The 16,738-nt window shown below is 46.1% G+C and overlaps 1 protein-coding gene across 5 annotated transcripts in view; it reads right to left on the bottom strand.

The window, feature by feature from the left end:
- Nucleotides 1–16,738, bottom strand: part of bicd1a (bicaudal D homolog 1a) — a 127,202-nt gene that overhangs the window by 56,129 nt on the left and 54,335 nt on the right. For all 5 annotated transcript variants that reach the window (XM_061917944.1, XM_061917945.1, XM_061917947.1 and 2 more), the window contains exon 3: nt 5,261–5,473. In XM_061917944.1, the coding sequence (XP_061773928.1) occupies nt 5,261–5,473 (213 nt within the window). The remainder of the gene's footprint in view (nt 1–5,260; nt 5,474–16,738) is intronic.

Raw genomic sequence — 16,738 nt, 5'->3', positions numbered from 1 at the left:
GATCCGCTTGAACTGAACTCTCGCGGCTGTGTTGGAGCCACTATGGATTGAACTTTCACAGTATCATGTTAGACCCGCTCGACATCCATTGCTTTCGGTCCCCTAGAGGGGGGGGGGGGTTGCCCACATCTGAGGTCCTCTCCAAGGTTTCTCATAGTCGAGACCCAGGATGGACCGCTCGCCTGTGCATCGATTGGGGACATCTCTACGCTGCTGATCCGCCTCCGCTTGAGATGGTTTCCTGTGGACGGGACTCTCGCTGCTGTCTTGGATCCGCTTTGAACTGAACTCTCGCGGCTGTGTTGGAGCCACTATGGATTGAACTTCCACAGTATCATGTTAGACCCGCTCGACATCCATTGCTTTCGGTCCCCTAGAGGGGGGGGGGGGTTGCCCACATCTGAGGTCCTCTCCAAGGTTTCTCATAGTCAGCATTGTCACTGGCGTCCCACTGGATGTGAATTCTCTCTGCCCACTGGGTGTGAGTTTTCCTTGCCCTTTTGTGGGTTCTTCCGAGGATGTTGTAGTCGTAATGATTTGTGCAGTCCTTTGAGACATTTGTGATTTGGGGCTATATAAATAAACATTGATTGATTGATTGAACTTAGCACAGGAATCAAGAACAGGAATAAACCCACGATGTTGCATACCGCAAACGATGAAGCAAGACCGAGTGTGGCGAGCAACATGAATAAATAGCTCTCTGATTAGTGCTCAGCTGCAGGTGAACTTGCCGAACACTAATCAGAGGCAGCTGAAACCAATTAGTACCCATGGTAACCAAAACAAACCCCCGAAGGGCAAAAAACGGGAACTAAGGGAGTCCGAAACTAACAGAACATAACTAAACAAAACATGATCCGGACAACGGATCATGACAATATTCACTCTCTAACAGAAATCTAAGTACAATTATTTCATCAACAAATGCGATTGGTCTCGAGAAGGGGTGTCAAACTCCTTTTCATTGAGGGCCCCATCGCAGTTATGGATGCCATCAGAGGGCCGCTTGTAACAGCGAATAAGGCATGAATTTGCCTCTGGAATTCCATCCATCTTCTTCCGCTTATCCGAGGTCGGGTTGCGGGGGCAACAGCCTAAGCAGGGAAACCCAGACTTCCCCTCTCCCCAGCCACTTCGTCTAGCTCTTCGCGGGGGATCCCGAGGCGTTCCCAGGCCAGCCGGGGGACATAGTCTTCCCAACGTGTCCTGGGTCTTCCCCGTGGCCTCCTACCGGTTGGACGTGCCCTAAACACCTCCCTAGGGAGGCGTTCAGGTGGCATCCTGACCAGATGCCCGAGCCACCTCATCTGGCTCCTCTCGATGTGAAGGAGCAGCGGCTTTACTTTGAGTTCCTCCCGGATGACAGAGCTTCTCACCCTATCTCTAAGGGAGAGACCCGCCACACGGCGGAGGAAACTCTTTTCGGCCGCTTGTACCCGTGATCTTATCCTTTCGGTCATGACCCAAAGCTCATGACCATAGGTGAGGATGGGAACGTAGAGCGACCGGTAAATTGAGAGCTTTGCCTTCCGGCTCAGCTCCTTCTTCACCAACGTCCGCATTACTGAAGACGCCGCACCGATCCGCCTGTCGATCTCACGATCCACTCTTCCCTCACTCGTGAACAAGACTCCTAGGTACTTGAACTCCTCCACTTGGGGCAGGGTCTCCTCCCCAACCCGGAGATGGCATTCCACCCTTTTCCGGGCGAGAACCATGGACTCGGACTTGGAGGTGCTGATTCTCATTCCGGTCGCTTCACACTCGGCTGCGAATCGATCCAGTGAGAGCTGAAGATCCCGGCCAGATGAAGCCAACAGGACCACATCATCTGCAAAAAGCAGAGACCTAATCCTGCGTCCACTAAACCGGAACTCCTCAACGCCTTGAGTGCGCCTAGAAATTCTGTCCATAAAAGTTATGAACAGAATCGGTGACAAAGGACAGCCTTGGCGGAGTCCAACCCTCACTGGAACTGTGTTCGACTTACTGATTTACGGACCAAGCTCTGGCACTGATCGTACAGGAAGCGGACCGCCACAATAAGTTAGTCCGATACCCCATACTCTCTGAGCACTCCCCACAGGACTTCCCGAGGGACACGGTCCAATGCCTTCTCCAAGTCCACAAAGCACATGTAGACTGGTTGGGCAAACTCCCATGCACCCTCAAGAACCCTGCCGAGAGTATAGAGCTGGTCCACAGTTCCACGACCAGGTCGAAAACCACACTGTTCCTCCTGAATCCGAGGTTCGACTATCCGGCGTAGCCTCCTCTCCAGTACACCTGAATAAACCTTACCGGGAAGGCTGAGGAGTGTGATCCCACCATAGTTGGAACACACCCTCCGGTCCTTCATTATTAATTATATAAACAGTTTTAAGTAGATTGTCGATTTTACAGTAAACATTTTACATTTGCAAAATTTTACTGTAAAAGTGTTTTGTTTTTCTTTCTCTGCAACATTGAAAGGAACACCACTACCACTGTTTTTTTGGAGGGTGAAGGAGTTGCAGAAAAAGCTGGCAGCTTAGTTGCCAGATTGTCAACCATTGGCAATCTTGTACAAACAAGCAATTAAGGTTATGGATAAAAACACAAACTAGGCACTATCATCACTGTGCCATTCTAAAAAAAAATACAGTATTTTAAACCGGGAGAGTCTTCACACATTTGCAGACTTAAAACTGACCTATAAAGTCCTGCATGAATTGGCTCCAGATCCTCTGGCAGAGTTCATCGGCCAAAGAAACAACCGTAAGCGTGTCAGTCCAGGTCCTGTCAGAGGTGACAGTTAGATTCCTCTGCCAGGAACACTTTCAGTAAGTCAGCCTGGTCAGTAAGGAGTGCAAATGTGTGGAACTCAGTACCTGAGGACGTAAAACTGGTCACAACTTACAAGGCCTTCACCAAAAAAAATCGAAAATGTGGCTTGTCAGCGCCTACACTTGCCAGCACTAAAAAATGTGTCTGTTTTGATGCTGAGATAAATGTTATGTTGTATTTTATTTTTCATATTGTATATGTATAGTGCTTTCTTTCCCCCTATCTCTTTAAAATTGTAATTTTAGTGCTATTTTTATTTATTTAATTTTTTTTTTTTACACATCATGGCCAGGGGACTACAGATCCAAACTAGCTTTCTGGCAAATTCTGGCTTTCTTAACCTTTTGATTGATTGATTGATACTTTTATTAGTAGATTGCACAGTACAGTACATATTCCGTACAATTGACCACTAAATGAGTAAGTTTTTCAACTTGTTTAAGTCGGGGTCCACGTTAATCAATTCATGGTACAAATATATACTATCAACATAATACAGTCGTCACACAAGTTAATCATCATAGTATGTACATTGAATTATTTACATTATTTACAATCCGGGGGGTGGGATGAGGAGCTTTGGTTGATATCAGAACTTCAGTCATCAACAATTGCATCAACAGAGAAATGTGGACATTGAAACAGTGTAGGTCTTATTTAGTAGGATATGTACAGCCAGCAGAGAACATAGTGAGTTCACATAGCATAAGAACAAGTATATACATTAGAAATACATTCTATTACATTAGGTTATTTACAATCAGATGGGATGTGAATGGAGGAGGGTATTAGTAAAGGGTTGAAGTTGCCTGGAGGTGTTGTGTTAGAGCGGTTTTGAAGGAATATAGAGATGCACTTACTTTTATACCTGTTGGGAGTGCATTCCACATTGATGTGGCATAGAATGAGAATGAGTTAAGACCTTTGTTAGATCGGAATCTGGGTCTAACGTGGTCTGTGGAGCTCCCCCTGGCGTTGTGGTTATGGCGGTCAATTACGTTAAGGAAGTAGTTCGACATATACTTCGGTATCAGGGAGGTGTAGCGGATTTTATAGACCAGGCTCAGTGCAAGTTGTTTGACTCTGTCCTCCACCCCATGTGTAGTCATGTGTTTTTATGAAATTGCATCGTCCCCTTTGAAATGAACTAATCTAATGTTACTATTAAATTTACATTACATTATATTGTTAATGGAAAAACAATTTTCCCATTAACAACTTTTCCGCACTGTATGGCCAATTTTAAAACTTTGTTCATATATAAAGGTACACAGCATTATAACGCGTACCTTCAATGAAGAGTTTGACAACTGTGTTCGAGAGGAAAAAAAACTTCTTAATTTGGTCATTTTTTTTTCTTTTAAGTATTATTTGAAATCTGTTGTTTACGGTGGCAGAGGGGTTAGTGCGTCTGCCTCACAATACGAAGGTCCTGCAGTCCTGGGTTCAAATCCAGGCTCGGGATCTTTCTGTGTGGAGTTTGCATGTTCTCCCCGTGACTGCGTGGGTTCCCTCCGGGTACTCCGGCTTCCTCCCACTTCCAAAGACATGCACCTGGGGATAGGTTGATTGGCAACACTAAATTGGCCCTAGTGTGTGAATGTTGTCTGTCTATCTGTGTTGGCCCTGTGATGAGGTGGCGACTTGTCCAGGGTGTACCCCGCCTTCCGCCCGATTGTAGCTGAGATAGGCACCAGCGCCCCCCGCAACCCCAAAAGGGAATAAGCGGTAGAAAATGGATGGATGGATGGATGTTTGGACATATGATGTTTCGTTAAAAAGCCACTATTGTATTGTTTTTAATTATAAATATAACGTATGCCAACACCACATTGTTTGGCCCACTGTAAGAATAATCATGTATATATATTATCACACACCTTTAGCATGCTTAAAGTCCGTTGCTATAGTTATTAGCTATTGTGCTTAAGCTGTACTTTTTCTATCTGTGCAAGGACAAAAACTTATTGTCAGAGGGGTGGCCTAAGCCGCAGATGTTATCTTTGTTTTCGGCCGCTAACAGCCAAGGACTTCAATGACCGCAATGCCGATAAGACGACAAGGCAAGGCGAAATAACAAGGCCCAGCACATTCCCTCACGTATTGTGCATCCTGGACCTGCTTTGCATACTATATGTGACCACTCCTTTTAGAAGCGGCCTCAGTGATGTTGACTGTGCAACTCCTGAATAAGTAGAGGGACCCGGGAGCTGAACCTTAGATTATAAGGCGAGACTGACTAAGTGCGCAGCTCCATGCGTTCTCCTCATGAGCTAAATTGAAATGTCTCTGCATGGTTCCTTGCTTCTTGTCTGTTTAATAGATGTCATCAGTGTTTGAACCTGACACACATTGCTTGTCAAGGTATCCTTCTACCAACACGTCATTATATTACTTTGAACTTTAGAAGAAACCTTTTCTGCAAACTCACCTCTCGCAGCTCCTGCCCGAGTACGTTGAGCCTCTCGCTCTCTGACTGCGCATTGGAAGCCACAGAACGACTCAAGGTCAGCTCTGTCTGCAGCTCCAACATACGAGCCGTGTAGTACGCTTCCTTGGAGGCGGACTCCTGCAGCAGCGTCTCCTCGTTGCTCTCGCCATCCTCGGCCACCTTCCGCTGGTTGCTGTACGCTTGGCCGAACGCCTGGGGATATGAAAAATGGAGTCAAGTCAAATATTGGATAAAATCAACGCTCTCATTAGGTTTTGACTTTTCGCATGAACTGTTTTTTTCGGAGGGATGATGTTTCTCTGTGATCAATAGGTACACTGTTCCCATTTTCCTGACACAGGTTTTCACAGCACAGAGCTGACGTGTCACAATAAAAGGTGCTGAGGCTTGATCGGGAAAACTTAAAGGCCTACGGAAAGCCACTACTAGCGACCACGCGGTCTGATAGTTTATATATCAATGATGAAATATTAACATTGCAACACATGCCAATACGGCCGCTTTAGTTTACTAAATTGCAATTCTAAATTTCCCGCGAGGTATCCTGTTGAAAACGTCGCGGAATGATGACGCTCATGTTGACGCGGGCTTGTGCCGTTATTGGTTGGAGCGGACATGTTCTCCCAGCACCACACACGGCTAAAAGTAGTCTCTTTCCATCGCATAATTACACAGTATTTTGGACATCTGTGTTGCTGAATCTTTTGCAATTTGTTCAATTAATAATGGAGACGTCAAAGAAGAATGCTGTTGGTGGAAAGCGGTGGATTGCAGCTGCCTTTAGCACCGAGACACAGCCAGTGTTTCTTTGTTTGTTGTGAAGCTTTAACACAGAGCGGTCAAGCCAACATGTTTCTCTACGTCAACCAGCAAGTTTTTGGATGAGAAAATTCTGATATTAAGTCGGAGACTTGAGTGGATTATGCGACCTCCTCCTGCAGCTGTCAAAAAAGCAGCTGTGATCTTGGCTCCTCCGTCGGCTTCTCTCAGAGACACTGGCGTTCACCGCAGCCCTCCGACTTTCAGGTATGACTTTATAATCTCACTAAAACACTATTAACACAATAAGCAGATAAGGGATTTCCCAGAATTATCCTAGTAAATGTGTCTAATTACATCTGAAATGCTCCAACTGCCGCCGCCTTTTTTTTTTTTTTTTTTAAAGTGCTTCACTCTAACTTTCCTCATCCAGAAATCTTTCATCCTCGCTCAAATTATTGGGGAAATCGTCGCTTTCTCGGTCCAAATCGCTCTTGCTGCTGGTGGCTGTGATTATCAACCATGTGAGGATGTGAGGGGCTCCACAACCAGTGACGTCACGCGCACATCGTCTGCTACTTCCAGTAAAGGCAAGGATTTTTTATTAGCGACCAAAAGTTGCGAACTTTATCGTCGATGTTCTCTACTAAATCGTTTCAGCAAAAATATGGCAATATCGCAAAATGATCAAGTATGACACATAGAATGGACCTGCTATCCCCGTTTAGATAAGAAAATCTCATTTCAGTAGGCCTTTAACACAATGAGACAACAACACAAATGAGCAAGGAAACCTCTTCCGTGTTTTTGCTATGCTTTTATTTTTCACGTCACATTTGTTTTGATGAGCGGGATCTAGACTGGTGGTGGTGAGACAAAATGATGTGTGTGATGGGATGTGTTATTGTCACATCACACACACATATTGAACAAAAACTGCTCAAGACCTGATCATTTATTGGCGTGGCAATATTGGGAGAGTGGCCAAGCCAGCAATCTGAGGGTTCCCGGTTCAATCCCCGACTTCTACCATTCTAGTCACGTCCGTTGCGTCCTTGAGCAAAATACTTCACCCTTGCTCCTGATGGGTCCTGGTTGGCGCCTTGCATGGCAGCTCCCGCCGTCAGTGTGTGAATGGGTGAATGTGGAAATAGTGTCAAAGCGCTTTGAGTTCCTTAAAAAGGTAGAAAAGCACGATACTAGTACAACCCATTTAACATTTCTTTAGGTGTAAAGTTTGGAACAGATAATAATTCTCATCAGATTTAGAAAAAACACTGACTTCTTCAACATTTCTCACCTGTAATGGATTTATCGGATTAGATTATTTACAAAACCCAAAACCAATGAAGTTGGCACTTCATAGAAGCATTTAAGTCTCACCTTAAAACTCATCTGTATACTCTAGCCTTTAAATAGACCTCCTTTTTAGACCAGTTGATCTGCCGCTTCTTTTCTTTCTCCTATGTCCCCACCTCCCTTGTGGAGGGGGTCCGGTCCGATGACCATGGATGAAGTACTGGCTGTCCAGAGTCGAGACCCAGGATGGACCGCTCGCCTGTGTATCGATTGGGGACATCTCTACGCTGCTGATCCGCCTCCGCTTGAGATGGTCTCCTGTGGACGGGACTCTCGCTGCTGTCTTGGATCCGCTTTGAACTGAACTCTCGCGGCTGTGTTGGAGCCACTATGGATTGAACTTTCACAGTATCATGTTAGACCCGCTCGACATCCATTGCTTTCGGTCCCCTAGAGGGGGGGGGGGGTTGCCCACATCTGAGGTCCTCTCCAAGGTTTCTCATAGTCAGCATTGTCACTGGCGTCCCACTGGATGTGAATTCTCCCTGCCCACTGGGTGTGAGTTTTCCTTGCCCTTTTGTGGGTTCTTCCGAGGATGTTGTAGTCGTAATGATTTGTGCAGTCCTTTGAGACATTTGTGATTTGGGGCTATATAAATAAACATTGATTGATTGATTGATTTCTTCAAAATAGCCACCCTTTGCTCTGATTACTTTTTTTGCACACTCTTGGCATTCTCTCGATGAGCTTCAAGGACACCTGTGAAGTGAAAACCATTTCAGGTGACTACCTCTAGAAACTCTTCAAAAGAATGCCAAGAGTGTGCAAAAAAGTAATCAGAGCAAAAGGGTGTCTATTTTGAAGGAACTAGAATATAAAACATGTGTCATAACAGGGGCGGTCGCAGCTTACTGCGAGGTTTGTTCTCCCGGGATGCAAACGGACTATTCCGGACAAGGCTTGCGGGTAGGAACATATTTATTAATTTAACTCAAGAAATCTGGACAGGGCTTGAGGTAAACAAACTATGGCTTGGAACAAACAAAACTTACTTGGACACGGCATGAAGCGAACAACATGGACTATGGTAACGCTTGAAAACCAGCAATGACGCCAGGACGACTCACCGGCAAAGACAGGCTTAAATAATGTTCTCTTGATTATAGCAGGTGCGTGTCCCAAACACCAGAGGCAGGTGAAACTGATAGGTCTCTCTCTCTCTCTCTCTCGCTCTCTCTCTCACACACACTTATGTTAGATCCACTATAGACTGGACTGTCACACTATTATGTTAGATCCACTATGGACTAGACTCTGACACACACTCTCTCTCTCTCTCTCTCTCTATTATGTTAGATCCACTATAGACTGAACTGTCACACTATTATGTTAGATCCACTATGGACTGGACTATCTCTCTCTCTCTCGCTCGCTCTGTCTCCATCGCTCTCTCTCTCTATTATGTTAGATCTACTATGGACTGGACTATCTCTCTCCCTAGCTCTGTCTCCTTTGCTCTCTCTCTCTATTATGTTAGATCCACTATGGACTAGACTCTGACTCTCTCTCTCTCTCTCTCTATTATGTTAGATCCACTATGGACTAGACTCTGACACTCTCTCTCTCTCTCTGTCTCTCTCTATTATGTTGGATCCACTATAGACTGGACTGTCACACTATTATGTTAGATCCACTATGGACTGGACTATCTCTCTCTCTCGCTCTGTCTCCATCGCTCTCTCTCTCTATTATGTTAGATCCACTATGGACTAGACTCTGACACTCTCTCGCTCTCTCTCTCTCTCTCTCTCTCTCTCTCTATTATGTTAGATCCACTATAGACTGGACTGTCACACTATTATGTTAGATCCACTATGGACTAGACTATCGCTCTCTCTCTCTATTATGTTAGATCCACTATGGACTGGACTCTCATTATTATGTTAGATCCACTATGGACTAGACTCTCTCTTTCTCTCTCTCTATCATGTTAGATCCACTATGGACTAGACTCTGACACTCTCTCTCTCTCTCTCTCTCTCTCTCTCTCTCTCTATCATGTTAGATCCACTATGGACTAGACTCTGACACTCTCTCTCTCTCTATTATGTTAGATCCACTATAGACTGAACTGTCACACTATTATGTTAGATCCACTATGGACTGGACTATCTCTCTCTCTCGCTCTGTCTCCATCGCTCTCTCTCTCTATTATGTTAGATCCACTATGGACTAGACTCTGACACTCTCTCTCTCTTTCTCTCTCTCTATTATGTTAGATCCACTATAGACTGGACTGTCACACTATTATGTTAGATCCACTATGGACTAGACTCTGACACACTCTCTCTCTCTCTCTCTATTATGTTAAATCCACTATGGACTAGACTCTGACACACACTCTCTCTCTCTCTCTCTCTATTATGTTAGATCCACTATGGACTGGACTATCTCTCTCTCTCTCTATTATGTTAGATCCACTATGGACTGGACTATCTCTCTCTCTCTCTATTATGTTAGATCCACTATAGACTGGACTGTCACACTATTATGTTAGATCCACTATGAACTAGACTCTCTCTCTCTCCCTCTATTATGTTAGATCCACTATAGACTGGACTGTTACACCATTACGTTAGATCCACTATGGACTAGACCAGGGGTCAGCAACCTTTTTGAAACCAAGAGCTACTTCTTGGGTACTGATTAATGCGAAGGGCTACCAGTTTGATACACACTTAAATAAATTGCCAGAAATAGCCAATTTGCTCAATTTACCTTTAACTCTATGTTATTATTAATAAAACTAGCTAATTCGAATCTTTTTGAAAAAAAAAAAATATATATTTATGGAACATCATTAGTAATTGTTCCTGATTAAGATTAATTTTAGAATTTTGATGACATGTTTTAAATAGGTTAAAATCCAATCTGCACTTTGTTAGAATATATAACAAATTGGACCAAGCTATATTTCTAACAAAGACAAATCATTATTTCTTCTAGATTTTCCAGAACAACATTTCTAAAAGACATTCAAAAGACTTTAAAATAAGATTTAAATTTGATTCTACAGATTTTCTAGATTTGCCAAAATAATTTTTGGGGAATTTTAATCATAATAAGTTTGAATAATTATTTCACAAATATTCTTTGTCGAAAAAACAGAAGCCGAAATGAAGAATAAAATTAAAATGTATTTTATTATTCTTTACAATAAAAAATAAATAAATTTACTTGAACATTGATTTAAATTGTCAGGAAAGAAGAGGAAGGAATTTAAAAGGTAAAAAGGTGTGTGTTTGAAAAACCTAAGGTTGTATTTTTTCTCTAAAATTGTCTTTCTGAAAGTTATAAGAAGCAAAGTAAAAAAAAAAAAGAATTTATTTAAAAAAGTGAAGACCAAGTCTTTCAAATTCTATTTGAGTTTTGTCTCTTTTAGAATTAAAAATGTCGAGCAAAGAGAGACCAGCTTGCTAGAAAATAAATACAATTTAAAAAATAAAGACAGCTCACTGGTAAGTGCTGCTATTTGAGCTATTTTTAGAACAAGCCAGCGGGCGACTCATCTGGTCCTTTTGGGCTACCTGGTGCCCGCGGGCACCGCGTTGGTGACCCCTGGACTGGACTGGACTACACTGACCGTCCCTCTCTCTCCCTCTCATTTCGGTGAACGATTACAAGAACAAAACCCTTCATTAATGCAAAGCGCTCTTGGACTGAATGGGCTCAAACTCTGGCTCCAGGAGCGTGGCTGCCAATGTCCGGGCGGCACCGTCACCCACAGCTGAACCCCACAGGAGGAAGGAGGACAAGCTAACCCTGCGGGGCCCCACTTAGTGGATTTTCAACACAAAAGGGAGGATTTGGGAAGGGAAATCAACATCTACGGCACAGACATCCAACTGTAAACACACCAAATATGCGGTGACTAAAACATAACACATATTGTTTTTCTTTACACAATTTTTTTCCCATACCGTTATTGTGCTTGGACTTGATTTTTTTTAGAACCACTGCCAGGAGAAACGTGGATATAACCTGATCATCTGTCACTCACAGAATAATGGTGAATAGACCATTGAGTGGGAATTGAGTCTGTGCCAGCTGCATGGAAGTTACTTATGTAAAACATTACACAACCCTATTTTCTACACTATTTGGACCTCCTACATCAGTAATGACTTAATCCGCAATTAGACTACACCCCTGAATCGTACTTATTCATCTTGTTGAGATATTTTGGATAATTGTATGTCTCCAACTTGGTGGGAACAGTTCCCAGAACAGGGAAGGTCTGTTTCAGCGTGACTGTGCCTCAGTACACAAAACAACAAAAGGTAAAGTTGGATAGGAGTTCTCTGAGAGCACCTTTATGGATATCAATCAATCAATTAATGTTTACTTATATAGCCCTAAATCACTAGTGTCTCAAAGGGCTGCACAAACCACTACGACATCCTCGGTAGGCCCACATAAGGGCAAGGAAAACTCACACCCAGTGGGACGTCGGTGACAATGATGACTATGAGAACCTTGGAGAGGACCAAAGCAATGGATGTCGAGCGGGTCTAACATGATACTGTGAAAGTTCAATCCATAATGGATAACAACACAGTCGCGAGAGTCCAGTCCAAAGCGGATCCAACACAGCAGCGAGAGTCCCGTTCACAGCGGAGCCAGCAGGAAACCATCCCAAGCGGAGGCGGATCAGCAGCGCAGAGATGTCCCCAGCCGATACACAGGCGAGCAGTACATGGCCACCGGATCGGACTGGACCCCCTCCACAAGGGAGAGTGGGACATAGGAGAAAAAAAAAAAGAAACGGCAGATCAACTGGTCTAAAAAGGGAGTCTATTTAAAGGCTAGAGTATACAAATGAGTTTTAAGGTGAGACTTAAATGCTTCTACTGAGGTGGCATCTAGAACTGTTACCGGGAGGGCATTCCAGAGTACTGGAGCCCGAAATGAAAACGCTCTACAGCCCGCAGACTTTTTTTGGGCTTTGGGTATCACTAATAAGCCGGAGTCCTTGCCGGGACATATGGTACAATACAATCGGCAAGATAGGATGGAGCTAAACCGTGTAGTATTTTATACGTAAGTAGTAAAACCTTAAAATATATGTTATGATTTGATCTTCACTTCACTACCTTAGATCTTCAATGGGTACATCAGAACTTCCCATTGTTCTGAGTGTTGGCTGAGCCGAATAGTACAGTCAAACAAAACATTTTATCCTGCCAAAGAGAATAAATCATGACCAGAAGTAAACAGGTAGTCAAGGTCAAAGGCACCTTCAGCACCACTAATTCAAAGATCCATATACACTATATTGCCAAAATTATTTGGCCACCCATCCAAATGATGAGAATCAGGTGTCCTAAATCACTGGCCCCGGCCACAGGTGTATAAAATCAATCACTTAGGCGTGGAAAATGTTTCTACAAACCTTTGTGAAAGACTGGGCCGCTCTCAGGAGCTCAGTAATTTCAGCACGTCGCCACTGGACTCTAGAGCAGTGGAGAATCGTTCTCTGGAGTGATAAATCTGGATTTGGAGGTTGCCAGAAGAACGGGAAATTTCGGACTGCTTTGTGCGGAGTGTGAAATTTGGTTCCCATGGGGCCCGGCCGGGCACAGCCCGAAGAGGCAACGTGGGTCCCCCCTCCAATGGGCTCACCACCCGTAGCAGGGGCCATAGAGGTCGGGTGCAATGTGAGCTGGGCGGAAGCCGAAGGCAGGGCACTTGGCGGTCCGATCCTCGGCTACAGAAGCTAGCTCTTGGGACGTGGAACGTCACCTCACTGGGGGGGAAAGAGCCTGAGCTAGTGCGCGAAGTCGAGAAATTCCGGCTGGATATAGTCGGACTCACTTCGACGCACAGCAAGGGCTCTGGAACCACTTCTCTCGAGAGGGATTGGACCCTCTTCCACTCTGGCGTTGCCGGGAAATTCTTGTTTCTCCCCGGCTCAAAGCCTGTACGTTGGAGTTCAACCCGGTGAACAAAGGGTAGCCTCCCTCCGCCTTCGGGTGGGGGGACGGGTCCTGACTGTTGTTTGTGCTTACGCACCAAACAGCAGTTCAGAGTACCCACCCTTTTTGGGAACACTCGAGGGAGTACTGGAAAGTGCTCCCCCGGGTGATTCCCTTGTCCTACTGGGGGACTTCAACACTCACGTTGGTAACGACAGTGAAACCTGGAGAGGCGTGATTGGGAAGAATGGCCGCCCGGATCTGAACCCGAGTGGTGTTTTGTTATTGGACTTTTGTGCTCGTCACAGTTTGTCCATAACAAACACCATGTTCAAACATAAGGGTGTCCATATGTGCACTTGGCACCAGGACACCCTAGGCCGCAGTTCCATGATCGACTTTGTAGTTGTGTCATCGGATTTGCAGCCTCATGTTTTGGACACTCGGGTGAAGAGAGGGGCGGAGCTTTCTACCGATCACCACCTGGTGGGGAGTTGGCTGCGATGGTGGGGGAGGATGCCGGACAGACCTGGCAGACCCAAACGCATTGTGAGGGTCTGCTGGGAACGTCTGGCAGAGTATCCTGTCAGACAAAGTTTCAATTCCCACCTCCGGAAGAACTTTGCACATGTCACGAGGGAGGTGCTGGACATTGAGTCCGAGTGGACCATGTTCCGCACCTCTATTGTCGAGGCGGCAGATCGGAGCTGTGGCCGCAAGGTAGTTGGTGCCTGTCGGGGCGGCAATCCTAAAACCCCTTGGTGGACACCAGCGGTGAGGGATGCCGTCAAGCTGAAGAAGGAGTCCTATCGGGTCCTTTTGGCTCATGGGACTCCGGAGGCAGTGGACAGGTACCGACAGGCCAAGCGGTGTGCAGCTTCAGCGGTCGCGGAGGCAAAAACTCGGACATGGGAGGAGTTCGGGGAAGCCATGGAAAACGACTTCCGGACGGCTTCGAAGCGATTCTGGACCACCGTCCGCCGCCTCAGGAAGGGGAAACAGTGCACTATCAACACCGTGTATGGTGAGGATGGTGTTCTGCTGACCTCAACTGCGGATGTTGTGGATAGGTGGAAGGAATACTTCGAAGACCTCCTCAATCCCACCAACACGTCTTCCTATGAGGAAGCAGTGCCTGGGGAATCTGTGGTGGGCTCTCCTATTTCTGGGGCTGAGGCCGCTGAGGTAGTTAAAAAGCTCCTCGGTGGCAAGGCCCCAGGGGTGGACAAGACCCGCCCGGAGTTCCTTAAGGCTCTGGATGCTGTGGGGCTGTCTTGGTTGACAAGACTTTGCAGCATCGCGTGGACATCGGGGGCGGTACCTCTGGATTGGCAGACCGGGGTGGTGGTTCCTCTCTTTAAGAAGGGGGACCGGAGGGTGTGTTCCAACTATCGTGGGATCACACTCCTCAGCCTTCCCGGTAAGGTTTATTCAGGTGTACTGGAGAACCTCGGATTCAGGAGGAACAGTGTGGTTTTCGTCCTGGTCGTGGAACTGTGGACCAGCTCTATACTCTCGGCAGGGTTCTTGAGGGTGCATGGGAGTTTGCCCAACCAGTCTACATGTGCTTTGTGGACTTGGAGAAGGCATTCGACCGTGTCCCTCGGGAAGTCCTGTGGGGAGTGCTCAGAGAGTATGTGGTATCGGACTGTCTTATTGTGGCGGTCCGCTTCCTGTATGATCAGTGTCAGAGCTTGGTCCGCATAGCTGGCAGTAAGTCGAACACATTTCCAGTGAGGGTTGGACTCCGCCAAGGCTGTCCTTTGTCACCGATTCTGTTCATAACTTTTATGGACAGAATTTCTGGGCGCAGTCAAGGCGTTGAGGGGTTCCAGTTTGGTGACCGCAGGATTAGGTCTCTGCTTTTTGCAGATGATGTGGTCCTGATGGCTTCATCTGACCGGGATCTTCAGTTCTCGCTGGATCGGTTCGCAGCCGAGTGTGAAGCGACCGGAATGAGAATCAGCACCTCCAAGTCCGAGTCCATGGTTCTCGCCCGGAAAAGGGTGGAGTGCCATCTCCGGGTTGGGGAGGAGACCCTGCCCCAAGTGGAGGAGTTTAAGTACCTAGGAGTCTTGTTCACGAGTGGGGGAAGAGTGGATCGTGAGATCGACAGGCGGATCGGTGCGGCGTCTTCAGTAATGTGGACGTTGTACCGATCCGTTGTGGTGAAGAAGGAGCTGAGCCGGAAAGCAAAGCTCTCAATTTACCGGTCGATCTACGTTCCCATCCTCACCTATGGTCATGAGCTTTGGGTCATGACCGAAAGGATAAGATCACGGGCACAAGCGGCCGAAATGAGTTTCCTCCGCCGTGTGGCGGGTCTCTCCCTTAGAGATAGGGTGAGAAGCTCTGCCATCCGGGAGGAACTCAAAGTAAAGCCGCTGCTCCTCCACATCGAGAGGAGCCAGATGAGGTGGTTCAGGCATCTGGTCAGGATGCCACCCGAACGCCTCCCGAGGGAGGTGTTTAAGGCACGTCCAACCGGTAGGAGGCCACGGGGAAGACCCAGGACACGTTGGGAAGACTATGTCTCCCGGCTGGCCTGGGAACGCCTCGGGATCCCCCGGGAAGAGCTAGACGAAGTGGCTGGGGAGAGGGAAGTCTGGGTTTCTCTGCTTAGGCTGTTGCCCCCGCGACCCGACCTCGGATAAGTGGAAGATGATGGATGGATGGATGGATGGATGGATGGATGGATGGATGGATTTCAGGTTCTGCAGTGTGCATCCCCTCTTAGTATTGTGGGCATTCTCAAAATCAGCATTTACTCAGCATATTCATGAAGACAAAGTAGACATGTGGAATGGATTACGCTCTCTCTCTAAACTAATAATTGACTGCGATTAATCGCGATTCAGACATTTTTAAAAGCGTGAATAATCTAATTTTGAAAAATTGTTTGAAAGCACTAGTTTTAGAGAACACTCCTCCAAGCACTGAGACGTACGTGGTCCTAAAAGTCCCTTCGCCCCATTTGGCCGGCGCTCCACACAAGAAGAAGTCAAAGGAAGTAAAACTCGATGGCAGTGACTCATTACTCTCAACACAACGCTCTGTCCGGCCTGTTGCTGTTGCAGGGCAGCCTCCCCTCGGCTAAAAATATCACAGTGACAGCGCTGCATCTCCCAGCTAATTACATGAAAAACCCTGACAATGCACGCGTGCTGCCGTCATTGTGATAAAGGCTACAACTCGGTCCAGTCTCTTACTTGGCAGATATTGCTTTATGTCAAAAAGACACTTAAAAGTGTATGTAATTCCTTTCTTTAGGAATATATTTGTGAAGTTGTTCTCTCGTGGGTGCAGCGAAGATGGACACAGCGTGAGGTAGGAACAATAATTCATTTATACTAACTAAAACAGACTAAGAATCAAAAACACTTGCTCGAAGGCACTAACAAACAAAACAGAGAGCGCTAGCATG

Source organism: Nerophis ophidion, linkage group LG12, assembly GCF_033978795.1.
Source record: "Nerophis ophidion isolate RoL-2023_Sa linkage group LG12, RoL_Noph_v1.0, whole genome shotgun sequence".
Lineage (NCBI taxonomy): Eukaryota > Metazoa > Chordata > Actinopteri > Syngnathiformes > Syngnathidae > Nerophis > Nerophis ophidion.
The sequence above is the reverse complement of the archived record's forward strand: the minus strand, read 5'-3'. Positions and strand labels throughout refer to the sequence as shown.